This window comes from Hemicordylus capensis, chromosome 5, assembly GCF_027244095.1.
Source record: "Hemicordylus capensis ecotype Gifberg chromosome 5, rHemCap1.1.pri, whole genome shotgun sequence".
NCBI lineage: Eukaryota > Metazoa > Chordata > Lepidosauria > Squamata > Cordylidae > Hemicordylus > Hemicordylus capensis.
Genome location: NC_069661.1, coordinates 43,539,974 through 43,553,661, shown reverse-complemented (window position 1 = coordinate 43,553,661; position 13,688 = coordinate 43,539,974). Strand labels below are relative to the sequence as shown.

General features: G+C 40.4%; 1 protein-coding gene across 2 annotated transcripts in view; it reads left to right on the top strand.

Moving 5' to 3' along the window:
- Positions 1–13,688, top strand: part of PRSS12 (serine protease 12) — a 93,564-nt gene that overhangs the window by 27,654 nt on the left and 52,222 nt on the right. For both annotated transcript variants that reach the window (XM_053255037.1, XM_053255038.1), the window contains exon 4: positions 2,008–2,158. In XM_053255037.1, the coding sequence (XP_053111012.1) occupies positions 2,008–2,158 (151 nt within the window). The remainder of the gene's footprint in view (positions 1–2,007; positions 2,159–13,688) is intronic.

Here is a 13,688-nt window from a genome sequence, read left to right as displayed (position 1 = left end):
CTGTGAAGATGCATTTAACTAATTGAATTATATTGGAGTAATAATCCATCATTTCATTTAAACACTTTTTCGCATATCCATGAATGCAAACTCCTGAGGACCTAGATAGGGTAACTTTCTCCTAAAACTTTGTTAGAACTCTATGCCATTCTCAAAGCATCAAAGGCAAAAAGAACTTCTGAGCTTACTTAACATCAGGTTTGGAACTGCTTCCCTTTCATAATACACTGATGGTTCTCTGGACTACAGTTGCCCCTGGCATTTTGTTTTCAGATCTAGAACAGCATAGCAACTGGTAATCTTGGGACATTTATCCAACACCCTTCTAAAAACACAGAGAATGTCTGCCATCAGAGTTGGCACCAAGTTGCTAAGAGAGGAAGGAAGCACCTTAAGACCATCAGAAGAGCCTTCGTGAAGTGGGGAGCGCTGGTCTTGTGGTAGCAAGCATGAATTGTCCCCATTGCTAAGCATGGGAGACTACATGTGTGAGCACTGTAAGATATTCCCTTTTAAAGGATATCTGGGAAGAGCACCTGCATGCTTGCATGCAGAAAGTTCTAAGTTCCCTTCCTGGCATCTCCAAGATAGGGCTGAGAGAGACTCGTGCCTGCAACCTTGGAGAAGCTGCTGCCAGTCTGTGCAGACAATACTGAGCTAGATGGACCAATGGTCTGACTCAGTATATGGCAGCTTCCTATGTTCCTGTTCGATCAGACCAGGGGTTCACCTAGACTAGCATCCTATTTCTTACAGTGGCTAGATGCTTGTGTGAAACCCACAAGTAGCACATGAAGGCAATACCCATCACCCGACTCATGCCCTGCTGTTTTGCTCCCATCCTTGTAGCAGCTGATACACAGAGGCTTACTGACTAGTCTAAACCTAGAGATTTTATATACCTAATGAAACTAATAGCCACTGAAAAAACTAGACATGAATTCGTGTAATCTCCTTTTGGAGCCTTCTAAGTCAATGGCTATCACCTCATCTTGTGGCAGCAAATTCCATAAGTTAATCATGCATTGTATGAGAAAATATTTTGTCAATCCTGAATTTACTGCCAGTCAATTTCATTGCTTGTTCAAGTGAAAGAGCTTTCTCTCTCTCTCTCTCTACACCAGGCTGAAAATTCCCTCTTTTTAGTCAACCCTTTTCTAAACTAAAAATCTTAGATTTTCTTCATAGAAAATGTCCTTGTACTCCTTGATCATTTCAGTTGCTATCTTCTGCATCTTTTCCAGCACTACAATATCCTTTTGAGATCTGCTCCCCAGATGTGTAGGTACACTAGACTTCTGCTCTAATCTTAACGTTCCATGACTCATTCTTCAAATTGTCAGGGTTAATTTCCCCATCATCCCTCCTTTTTTATCACTAATTATAAAGTAAGTTAATAAATACATAAAAACTCTTGCATCCATGACACGTTGCCAACTAATGCAAGATGACTGGCTGTTGGGGAGCATCTTGTGTCAGTAGTTGCAAGCATTCTATGACCACAGCTTGGGAAGAACTTGACACAATGCGCGATTCCAGGGATTCTCAATCTTGGGTCCCCAGATGTTGTTGGACTTCAGCTCCTATAATCCCCTTCCAGAATGGCTGAGTTGCAGTCTAATAATTATAATAATAAATAATAGCCATAGCTGAATATATCTCTTTGAGATTGTTTCCCAGAAGCATCTGGTTGACTACTGTTGGAAACTTGTGGTGATTCAGAAGGGCTCTTATATTTTATATTCATATTCAGTAAGGAGAGTGAGCATTGCTGATGGTCCCCACCCAACCAATCAGGTTTATAACATGCAGAACATTTAATTCCCCCCCACCTTCAGTTGACATTTCTACCCTGGAGTTAATGCTCTAGATATATTGTTATGTTATACTGTGGCCAAATGAAATTGACAAAAATGTTACTAGGCTGTACGAGTTCAAATCAGGAAGCTCTTGCTGTTCAACTGAGAAATCACGGCTTAATTTTTTTCATTTTGTGTTTTACTTCAGCCTCCAATTTTATCCCCATTCGGCTGATTGATGGAAACAGTGCTCATGAAGGAAGAGTAGAGGTCTACCATGCTGGTCAGTGGGGAACCATCTGTGATGACCAATGGGATGATGCTGATGCTGAGGTAGTCTGCCGGCAGCTTGGCCTTGGGTTAGTTTTTTTCAATTCTGTTGTATTCAGTTATAAAACTCATAACTGCTAACGAACAAAGGTGTTCAAGCCAATTCAAATGCATGCTTTACATTTTTAAAATGGGGCTAATAATTAGGTTAATTGATTTTGCTGCATTCTTTGATCAGCCCTCTGAACTTCTAATTGGGAAACTGAATGTTATAAGTTGCGCAGGGCTGCTGGTGGAAATGGCAGCCTCTTGCTTCCTCTAGGGAGACTCAAAACATGGGGTCTTATCCATCACTTTGCAGGGGAGGGGAGACTTATGGGTGTGAGGTTGCATTGTATTGAGTATCCCTAAACTACTGAGAAGTACTCAGTAGGCTGCTGTGACTTATTTATGAAACACTTTGGAATAGATAATTGGCTACCTGCGATCTGTCAACATTTCCTGTTGACTGCAGGTCTTGTATTGGAAGCAATTAGAATAGACTATCTTTACTCCCATTTCCTTGAATGAGTTTCAGCTTTTGTCAGCTGAATATGTGGACAAAGTCTTGAAGAGAGGTTTGACCAACTACTTATACCCAATGTGGCTGATTAAATCTGACCTTGAGAGAGTTGCCAGCATCTTCTGTGAGGTGATCTGTGCCTCCCTATAGGAAAGAATATTTCCAATCTCTTTGAAAAAACGCCAGTGAGATCCTTGTTGAGATAGTCCTCATATATTAGGCCTGTGCATTCAGAAAATTGGGATTTGGATTCAACCCAATTCCAATTTTGGCAATATCGGATTCAGATTCTATGGGCTCTGTTGAAAGCAGATATTGGATTGGATTCAGAATTTGAATCCAAATTAAACTTAAATGGTGAGAAGGGAAAGTGAGAAATTATTTCTAAGCACAAAACCAGAAACATTCAAAGTACTTTCACTTTTCCTGACTTTGTACTTCTGCAATGGGGAAGACAAAAATTAATATAAAGATCAAAGGAATATCCTTGTTCCTCCACTTGGGAGTGGAATGATAGCCCTAGGGATCCAGAATTTTGTACAAAGTTATGGCTTGAAACAAGCCAGTTTTAGCCCTGTTTTCCCTATTTTTAGCCCCCCTCCCACAAAAATAAAAATAAAATTCACCAAAAATCAGAGAAGTTACCCATAGCCCTGGGGGAAAAAAGAGTTCTACCAGTGTGGACTTCATGTGTGTCAGATTTCATAACTATATACCCATCCTTTCTGGAAATATAAAAGGGGCATGCTGTTACCCCTTTTCATGAAGGCAAAGGGCCTTCCTCCACATGCTGGTGGAATGATGATCCAAGGGGGATCATCAGTTTAAGAAGCTTTTCTAAAGTTCTGACTTGAAGCAAGCCAGATTACACCATTTTTGGCCTTTAAAAAAAATCATTAAAAACCATGGGATTGACCAATTCTATTCAAATTCACTACAGGGGCCCCTGACCCGCTTCCTCACATGTGTGGCAAGTTTCAAGGCTCAAGGGTCAGTAAGTGAGTTAGTGATCCCCCCCCCCAATTTTTCCATTCACCTCTATAGGAAAAATCCATTCTTCTGATTCCAAAATTTTGATATATCTCCGATATTAATTTCGATATTTTGGTCTTAATTGCAACTTTACTGATCCATTTTTTTAAAAAAATTATCAGATTTTGATATTACCAATTTTTACTAATTTTGGGAAATTCAGATGGATAGCAGCTGAATTTTCAAATCTGAATTTGCACAGGCCTATCATATATAGATTTCCATCTGTCATTTTGGGAATGATGTTGAATGGGTGCTGGTAAATTAGCTCCAGGTCACTGTGGATAACACAGGTTATCTGGACCATGTTAGCTGGGCTTCTTACCTTGTTTTGGGACTGAAACTGCCTTGGTCACCCCTGACAATTTTATCATCAATCAATCAATCATATTTTTATGCCTCCTGATATGTACATCTATAGGTGGTGTACAAAATTAAAAATATTTAAAAGTCACAAATTAAAATACATGACAAAAGAATGAAATAATTATTAAAACAAGTTATTAAAATTAATTCTAATTAAAATCCTGATAAAACAGGAGAGTCTTGAGGGTCTTCCTGAAAACAAACAGAGAAGGAGATGCTCTTATTTCAGCAGGGAGCATATTCCAAAGTCCCAGGGCAGCCACAGAGAAAGCCAGTTCCTGGGTCGCCACCAAATGAGCTGGTGGCAATGATAACCAGACATCTCCAGAAGATTGTAACCGGTGGCGGGGATTATGACAAAGGAGGAGCTCTCTTAAATAGCCTGGAACCAAGCTGTTAGGGGCTATATAGGTAATAACCAGCACTTTGTATTTCACTCAGAAACATATTGGCTGCCAGTGCAGTTTTACATATTGTATTTCACCCGGAAACATGTTGGCAGCCAGTGTAGTGTAGCTTTAAAACCGGTGTAATGTGATCCCTTCATGTTGTCTCAGAGACCGATTAGTCTGCCGCATTCTGTACCAACTGTAATTGTTACATACAAAGACAGCCCCATGTAGAGTGCATTAAAGTAGTCAAGCCTGGAGGTTACCAACATATGTACCACTGTTTTAAGGTCATTCACCTCTAGAAATGGATGTAGCTGAATTATCAGCCGAAGCAGATAAAAAGCGCTCCTGGCCACCACCTCAGGCAACCTGAGAAACCAGGGAGAGCTTTGAGTCCAGGAACCAAAGGAACTATGAACCTGATCTTTCAGGGGGGTGTAACCCTATCCAGAACAGGCAGATCTAAACCATCTCTTGGGGCCTAGTCCCGCACAGTCAGTACCTCTATCTTATTTGGATTCAACTTCAGTTTGTTATCCCTCATCCAGCCCATTACTGCCTCCAGGCAGGCATTTAGGGAGGATATTCAATTTCCTGATGTGGTCAACATGGAGAAATACATTTGGGTGTCATCAGCATATTGATAACACCCAGCATCAAACCTCCTGATGATCTCTCCCAGAGGTTTCATGTAGATATTAAAGAGCACTGGAGACAGTATGGAGCCTTGTGGGACTCCACACTTCAGTTCCAGCTTAGTAGAAAAACAGTCTCCAAACGACACCATCTGGAATCTGCCAGAGAGGTAGGAGCGGAACCACTGTAAAACAGTGCCACCCTATTCCACCTTCCTCAGGCGGTCCAGAAGGATACCATGGTCGATGGTAGTGAAAACCAAAAGGATCAGCAGAGTCACACTCCCTCTGTTGATAGCCAGTTGGAGATCATCCATCAGGCCAACCAAGGCAGTCTCAACCCTATAGCTCACCTGAAAGCCAGTTTGAATAGGTCTAGATATGAGATAAACCAAGTTGGGTAAGGGTCAAGAGAACAGGTTGTAGGACGCACAGTCTGAAGCAGTTTGTCCACTTCCTCAGGAGTCACAAACTGAAAATGATCCAATCTAATCCCATAAGAGGAGTTGCCGGACACCTCCACAATAGACTCTGCAGTAACTGTGGAATCCAGCTCGTCTCAAATCTGAGAGATTTTATCCACAAAATGTAGGAAAGACGTCACAGTGAGTGACTGATGGTAGGGATGTGCAAATTGATTTGGGTACAAATCAATTTGTACCTAAATCTAGCTGATTTGGGTGATTTGGAGACAAAACAAATCACCCCTGTGGTCCATTGGCTAGATTCGGGTACAAATTCAATCACGCCTGAGTCAAATTGAATCAAGGTTCAGATCCATCCTATTAATTCCCCCAGATTCCCAGCTTTCATTTAAAAAAAGCTAAGCTCTAGCCCTTGTACAAGTGGAGTTATGGAGCAAAATGTGTGTTCACTACTTTCTAAGTGTTTGGATTCTTTGGTGTATAATAACTTTCCCTCAATGAATCCCTATGAGGATTCATTACACACCTTCATTTCTTCTATTCCTTGTGACTGTCTTTTCAACAGTGCCAACTTTCAACTGCCATGTGCCAACTACACCCCACTCCCACCCGCAAGGCAGTGGGATACTACTCAGTTTATGTTCTAGGATTCCCCCCCCCCAAGTGTTTAGTCTCTTTGGTGTCTAATAACCTTTCCTCATAATGAATCCCTATGAGGATTCATTACACACCAAAGAGTCTAAACACCTCAAAAGTTCCTAAAATATATACTGAGTACCTAGTGGCTTGTGGATTGCCAGGTAGTTGGAACATGGGATGCCACTAATTCCCCTCCCCACCACATGCAAAGCAGTGGGGTCAAAATGAACAGAAGAAATGAAGGTGTGTAATGAAGACACCAAAGAATCTAAACACTTCAAAAATACCTAAAAAAAAAAATAAACTGAGTACCTCTGTGTGTGTGTGTGTGTGTGTGTGTGTGTGTGTGTGGTGAGTGTAGTTGACACATGGCAGTTGACAGTTGGCACTGTCCAATGATAGTCAAAATGAACCAAAGAAACAAAGGCATATAATGAATCTTCATAGGGATTCATTATGAGGAAAGGTTATTAGACACCAAAGAATCTAAACATTCCAATATTCCTAAAAATTAAAATGGGTATCCCACTGCCTTGCAGGTGGAGGGGGAGGGTGTAGTTGGCACATGGCAGTTGACAGTTGGCACTGTCCAGTGACAGTCAAAATGAACAGAAGAAATGAAGGTGTGCAATGAATACTCGTAGGGATTCATTATGAGGAAAACTTGTTATACACGAAAGAATCCAAACACTTGAAAAATGGTGACCACACATTTTGTTCCATAACTCCAATTCTACAAGGGCTAGAGCTTAGCTTTTTTTTTAAAATGAAAGCTGGGGATCCGTTTTAGGATTAGGATATGGCAATTTCGAATCCCCATTGTTTCCTATGCAGAAATGTTCAAAATAAGTAAAAACTAAAAAAATTCATTAAAAATCAACCAAGTGTCCCACTGCCTTGAACTTTGGTTGTTAGGTGGCACCCATGGGGACTTACCCACCACCCAAATTTGGTGCCCCTAGGACCTTGTTCAGACCTAGGTCTGAATCGGTCCAAATCCAAATTGAATCAAAGCAAATACAAATTGAATCTGGGGTGATTTGGAGGGGGTAGATTTGGATACAAAACAAATCATGGGTGATTTGTTTTGGGCACAAATCAAATTTGAAAAATCAATTTGTGCACATCTCTAACTGATGGTTCCAAGTTTAAATTCAAGGGGGAGGGGGGTACATACTAGTCCCCTCACAACCCTAGACAACTCAGTTTGACATGAATTTGTGGAAGCAATGCAGGCAGAAAAGAACTGCTTCATTGTCACCCACACTGCCAGAGCATAGATCTTCAAATGTGCTCTGTGTCATGCCCATTCAGACTCGCACTGAGTCTTCTTCCACTTGCACTCTAGTTGTCTAATTCGCTGCTTCAGCTCCTATAATTCATCCGAATCCCATGAGGCTGTCTTTAAAGCAAGTTGGAGAGGACGCTTAGGAGCTATTGTGTCTACTGCTCTAGTGAGTTCATTAATCCATCTTTGTACCAGAGGATTGACAGAATCATGAGCAAAACCAACCCTAATCCCTTCGAAGGCTTCTTGGAATCCTATTGGATCCAATAACCTCCTTGGGTGCAATAATCTAATAGGTCCTTCACTCCTGCAGAGATGGGTAATAATCTACCTTAACCAGATGGTGATCTGTCCATGACAATAGGGAGATGACAGGAGTCCCCACCCATGGAACTCCTCCCTGATTAGAGGACGGTTAGCTACTTAATTTTGGTAGCAAGTTAATGATCCCTTTGACTGTCCTAGATTTTTCAGTGATTTTCAGATCCATTGATGAAGGTATGCTTCTGCGTTGCCCATTTAAGCGCAGAGATCACTGCTTTGCAGTAGTTCTATTTTTATCTGTTCAGAAGGTAACTGTACTGGAAGGTATTTAGCTCTGTGGAAATTGTTGTGTGGGTAGCCACAGATCTCCATCTGGTCTTTTGTGCTGTTTAACACCTACATGAAACTATTAGAAGAGATGATATGAGGATTTGGGGTAAGATGTCTTCAGTATGCTTATGGCTCTGTTTCTCCTTTTCCTCTGATCCAGATGTAGCAGTGTGTTCTCTGAATCAACATCTGGAGTTTATAATGAGTGTGTGAGAGTGAATAGGCTTACTCCAGACAAGATGTTGCTGTTAATGATGGGTGAGCCTGCTGACTTAGGAGTAGGTAGATTGTCTGCTCTGGAAAGGGTCACAGCCCCACTGAAGAAAGAGGTTTTCAGTTTCATGGTACCCTAATCCCATACTAAGTCTGTAACTCAAGTTAGTGGAATCCTGTTTCTTCATATGATGCATGTGTGTTTGGAATTGTAAATTACCCATTGGAAATCATGTTTGTCTTGCACTCATGTTTGTAGTTTTTGGGATTTCTTTTTACTAGAGAGCTTGACTAGTCTGCCTTTTGTTCCCTTTGTTTAGTAAATGATAGCTGTCATTAAATAGTCCCCAGCCAGATGTTTTTATATGAACCTAAAGACTCAGAATCTCAAAAAGAACAGCAAGATGGTTTAGCAGGTAGGCTCGTTATTCTTGGACTGAAATTGACCAAGAGAGGAAAGAAACAGTGTCTGGGGGTGGGGCGGGATAAGGAGAGGGCTTCAGATGTGCACATCACCTTAAATTTAATGCAGCTGGAAATGTTCTGCAAATTGTAAAATAAACTTTCTGCAATAATCTTCCTCTCGTGCAGCTTTTATTTGGCATTACTGTGCAATAAAACCCACCAGGATTAGTTTGCCAGTGACAAGGAGAGAATACTGCTCATCTAATTAAATACTTTCCAGTATGCGGAGAAAATTGTCTATTATATCATTTGGATGTTTGGCCTCTGCAGAGCATGTATATAGAGCAGAGCTGCACAACTTCAGCCCTCCAGCTGTTGTGGGACTACAAATCCCATAATCTCTGACATACAAATCCCATAATCTCTGACTATTTACCACTGTGGCTGGGAATGATGGGACTTGTAGTCCAGCAACTACATCCTTGACACAGAGCATGTAGAATCCTGGGGCTAAAAGCAGGGGGTCTGAAGGTAATCAAGCTCAATTCTTTGCACCTGGAAAGAATCTTTCACACACTAACTTGCTTCTACATTACGCAGTGGTGTTGATTTTTCACCATACCATGTTTTTCTTCCTCTTGTTGTACAGCTATATGTCCTTACCAGTGTCACGAGGAACAATAAATAAAGGAATACTGAAGGATACAGAAAGTGCTTTTAAAAAAGTTAAAAGGAGGATTTAGACTAAGTTACTCTTGACTAAGTCATTTTAAATTCATTAGGACTTTAGCATATGACTAACTTGTCTCATCTGTTTCAGTGGTGCTTCATCATGACTAAGTCTGGATCTTGCCCTATAGTTTTTATAATTGAAAGTGTGGCTGGTGTCCTTTTCAAAATGGTATCTTAGAAACTTATATCAATAACTTACTGCACATTAAGTAAAAATATTTGAAAAAGAATGACTGATTATTTCAGTGTTCTCTCAAGCTTAATGACATTGTGATCTCCTCAGATGTATTGGATCTTCTGCCGTCCCCAACAGTTGTCATACCTAGTTGGCTTATAAACTACCTGTTCAACTAGTTGAGTTAGTGGAAAAGGTTTGCTATGTGCTGCTGTTCTTGCATATTCTATAACTGTACTTCATACTCCCTACTTGCTTAAGTGGTAAGAAATTCCACAAACAGCTGTGCAGAGTAGGTTTCCTTGTGAGGAAAGTGAACTGGAGGCTTATGCGGTTCTTGTGGTACCTAATACTTTTCTAATATACAGAATGGACAGGTTGGAAACACGTGGGCACATGAAAAAGGCAGGGCTTTTGTAAACAACCAAAAAAAATACAAAATAGTATTTTAAAATACAAAATACGAAAAGGAAAACAGGGAAAAAAGGAAACAATTTTGAGATGTTCATTACTTATCCAAACTTGTTTCCATTTCCTTTAAGAAATACAAGTTTTTCAAAAATTAAATCACTCACTTTGTGCCTCCTGGGGTTGTGAATCATCCCAGCAAAAGAAAACAACCATTCTACAGGACCACTTGATGTTAAGCTAGTATTATATCTAAAAAATAGCTGGACAATGGGATACCCATACAACATGCTAATGTGCTTGGATTTGTCCTACAAAAACTGAAGAAGCTGCTGCCAATCTGTGTAGAAAATATTGAGCTAGATGGACCAAGGGTTTGACTCAGTATAGGGCAGCTTCTTAAGTTCCTATGGCTAAACCCAGTCCCCAGGGCAGAAACAGGTGCATTCATCTATATGTATTCATTATTTATATTTCTAGAAATCACTCTTCATCAACAATTGATTACATAGTTTTAACAAGTTGTTCTAGTAAGAACTAATCAGCCTACTTTCCTTTCACTATATCTACATCTGGACTAAATTTGGTGCAAATCGAGGTCCACAAGTTAGATCTCTTATGCCTCAAATGTTAATGTGTCCACCACCTTGGATCCGGGTGGATGTCATCATTACAAACAGAACCATTGAGGTGTCCCTGTGTGTCACTCACTACAGCTGTTCCAAATTTGGTTCAAATCAGTTAGACAGTCCTCATGTTAGTGCACTTGTGCCTCAAAAGTATATGCATCCACCATCATGGATTGGGGTGGGTTACATCATCGCAAACTACACTATTGGGGCATCCCTATGTGTCCATTCAGCTGTAGCAAATTTGGTTCAAATCGGTTGGACTGTTCACAAGTTAGTGCACTTGCACCTCAAAAGTTTACATGTCTGCCATCTTGAATTGGGGTGGATGACATAATCACAATCTTCGCCATTGAGGTGCCCCTATAGCTGTTTCAAATTTGGTTCAAATCGTTTTAAGTGGTTCACAAGTTGAGGCACTTGTGCCTCAAAAGTTTATGGTTCTGCCATCTTGAATCAGGATGGATGACATCATCACAAACTACACCACTGAGGTGCCCTGTGTGTCACTCACTACAACTGTACCCAAGGTTGTTCAACTGACTGATGAACTTGAGCATACGAACTTGCTGGTGCTAATGGGCTGCTTGCTTGCAATAAAAAGGCAGCTCCTGAAGCAAAAAAACCCCCCAAAGCAATGATTGGCTGATGTATTTGGGTTTTGGCAATGTATTTAAAAAATACCAAATACCTGAACAAATGTATTTTAGATACAAAATACTGTTCTGAAAAGTATTTTAGATACAAAATACAAAAGTATTGAAAATACTTACTTGTTCAATTTTATACCGCCTTTCAGAAGACATCCCAAGGCAGTTTACAAAAAATACTTATTTTAAAATACACATATTTTAGATACTGCCCATCTCTGTTCTCAATCCAAACCTCTCCCTGGTATCCTAGGTTGAGGCAGGGTCCAGAGGTGCCTTTCATCTGCTTCTGCTTATACGCCAGCTGGGCCTGTTTCATGAGATAAACAACCTCAGAATAGTGGTACATATGCTGGTAACCTCCAGACTTGACTATGTGCTCTATGTGGTGCTGCCTTTGTACATAGTCCGGAAACTGCAGTTGGTACAGAATGCGGTTGTCAGGTGCTCTCTGGGTCATCTTGGAGAGAACATATTACTCCTATACTAAAAGAACTACACTTGCTACCAGTAAGTTTCCAGTGGGAAACAAGGTGCTGGTTATAACCTATAAAGCCGTAATGTTGCCTTCACCATGAGCCCCACTTCCCATTAGAGATCATCAGCTCGTCTGGTGGCTACACAGGGACAGGCCTTTTCTCTGGTGCTTCACCGAGACTCTGGAATGCTCTCCCTGCTGAAATAAGTGTCTTTCCATCCCTGACAACTTTTTAAAAGTCTTTAAAGACACATTTTTTTCACCCAAGCTTTTTAATTTGATGGTGGTTTTAAATTGTTCTAAGGTTTTCATTTTTGTCTGTCTTTGTTTTATGTTGTTGTAAACCACTCGGAGATGAATATTTGGAGCAGTCTACCAATTTGATAGATAGATAGACGAGAGTACACCCAAAGTTATCCCAAGCAAAGCATACCCTGTCAGTCTTCAGAACACTTCTTGTTAACTAGTTCTATAAAATATTTTCTATGGTCGAGTTCAAAAATAGGCAGGGGGCAAAAGCAGGAGGTTTTTGGGCTGCCATACATTGGCTAGTTAGCTGTGTTGGCTTGGTGGGCTGTCCCCTTTGAAGAAGGGGGGGGGGACAACAAATGCCCTGGTCCCTTGAGAGAGTGGTCCCTTGAGAGAGTGGGGAACCTGCTGCCTGGGTGATAGCTTGCTCTTTGCTTTTCCTTTCATGCCTGTCTAAAGAAGAAGGTCAGGGGGGTGGGCAGGGGCCCATTTTCACTTTTTGTTGAAGACCCAGTCACAAACTGTCTAGGCCTGGAATAAACGTTCTTTTCTTTGAGGAGAAAGTGTGTCAAAATCTGCTGATGAAACAGTAATGCATTTGCTTTAATTTGTAAGAAACAGGAGGTAATCTCTCTCTCAAAAAAAGGTACCCCATGCTTCATTTTCAATTCCATTAATATGTCGTTTTAGATTTCCAAGAGGCATTTTTATTCTATATTTTACTACGACAGGAAGTACATTCTTTCTTGCTGAGTGCTCTAATTTATATCTGCTTTCTTGACCCTTTCTCTTCAAACTAGCACTGGTCCTTGTAGCTGGCAGCTTTCCTGAGTTTACAAGATTCACTTCTGATATTTTGAAACTGCTTTAGCCTGTGGGCGAAGGAGACAGCCAGATGTCTTATAAACAATGTGAAAAACCACAACACACATTTATGAGTCATGCAGGACATTTACGATAGAACTTTTAGGAAAAGTAACTTAAAAGAACACTGAAGTGCAAATCCAAGGTTAAATTTAAGACTGGGGATTTAAACTCTAAATATCATAAATAAGTGTCTGGTCTTTTCGTATACAAGTGGGTTTGTTTTGAATTCCAGCTTCCCTTGTTTCCTTGACATATGGCTAGACTTGTCCTGCTTCTTGAGTGCCTTGTTGTCTATATTGCTCTTTGTGTCTATTTGCCTCCCTCTTTCAACCCTCTTTTTTGTTTGTATAATATAAAAATAGATTTTGAAATATTTTTCGTTGCCCACTTGTCCTTAAATGACTAAACTAAGAAAGGAAGCATATGGATAGAATGGTTTTCTTAAAGGCAGATACACTCTTTTTTAAAAAAATGAAAATGTAGTTATTTAGTAGGCAGTACACATTTCTATAAGTTGTTCCTTTTTAAGAAACTTAGACCTTAAGTAACCCCACATTCATGGGTTAAATAGGATGATTGGAGAGGGTGGAGCAGGATCCACCGCGCCCAACCTCTGTGTTCAGCTTAATGTGTGTGTAGATCTGTACACAGATCCAGCTCTTTCTTCACAATTGGTTGGATGAAAAAACAGCTTTAATTAATTTAATTTATTTATTTATTTATTTATTCGATTTCTATACTGCCTTTCCAATTGTGCAGCAAGAGCCCTACAGATCTCTGCACATCTTGAGCTGAACAAGCAAAGATCAGGAGAGGAGAGTATTCCTGCTCCCACCCCTCTGGTCAATTTTAATGTGTGACAAGTTGCTCTAGTAAGAAT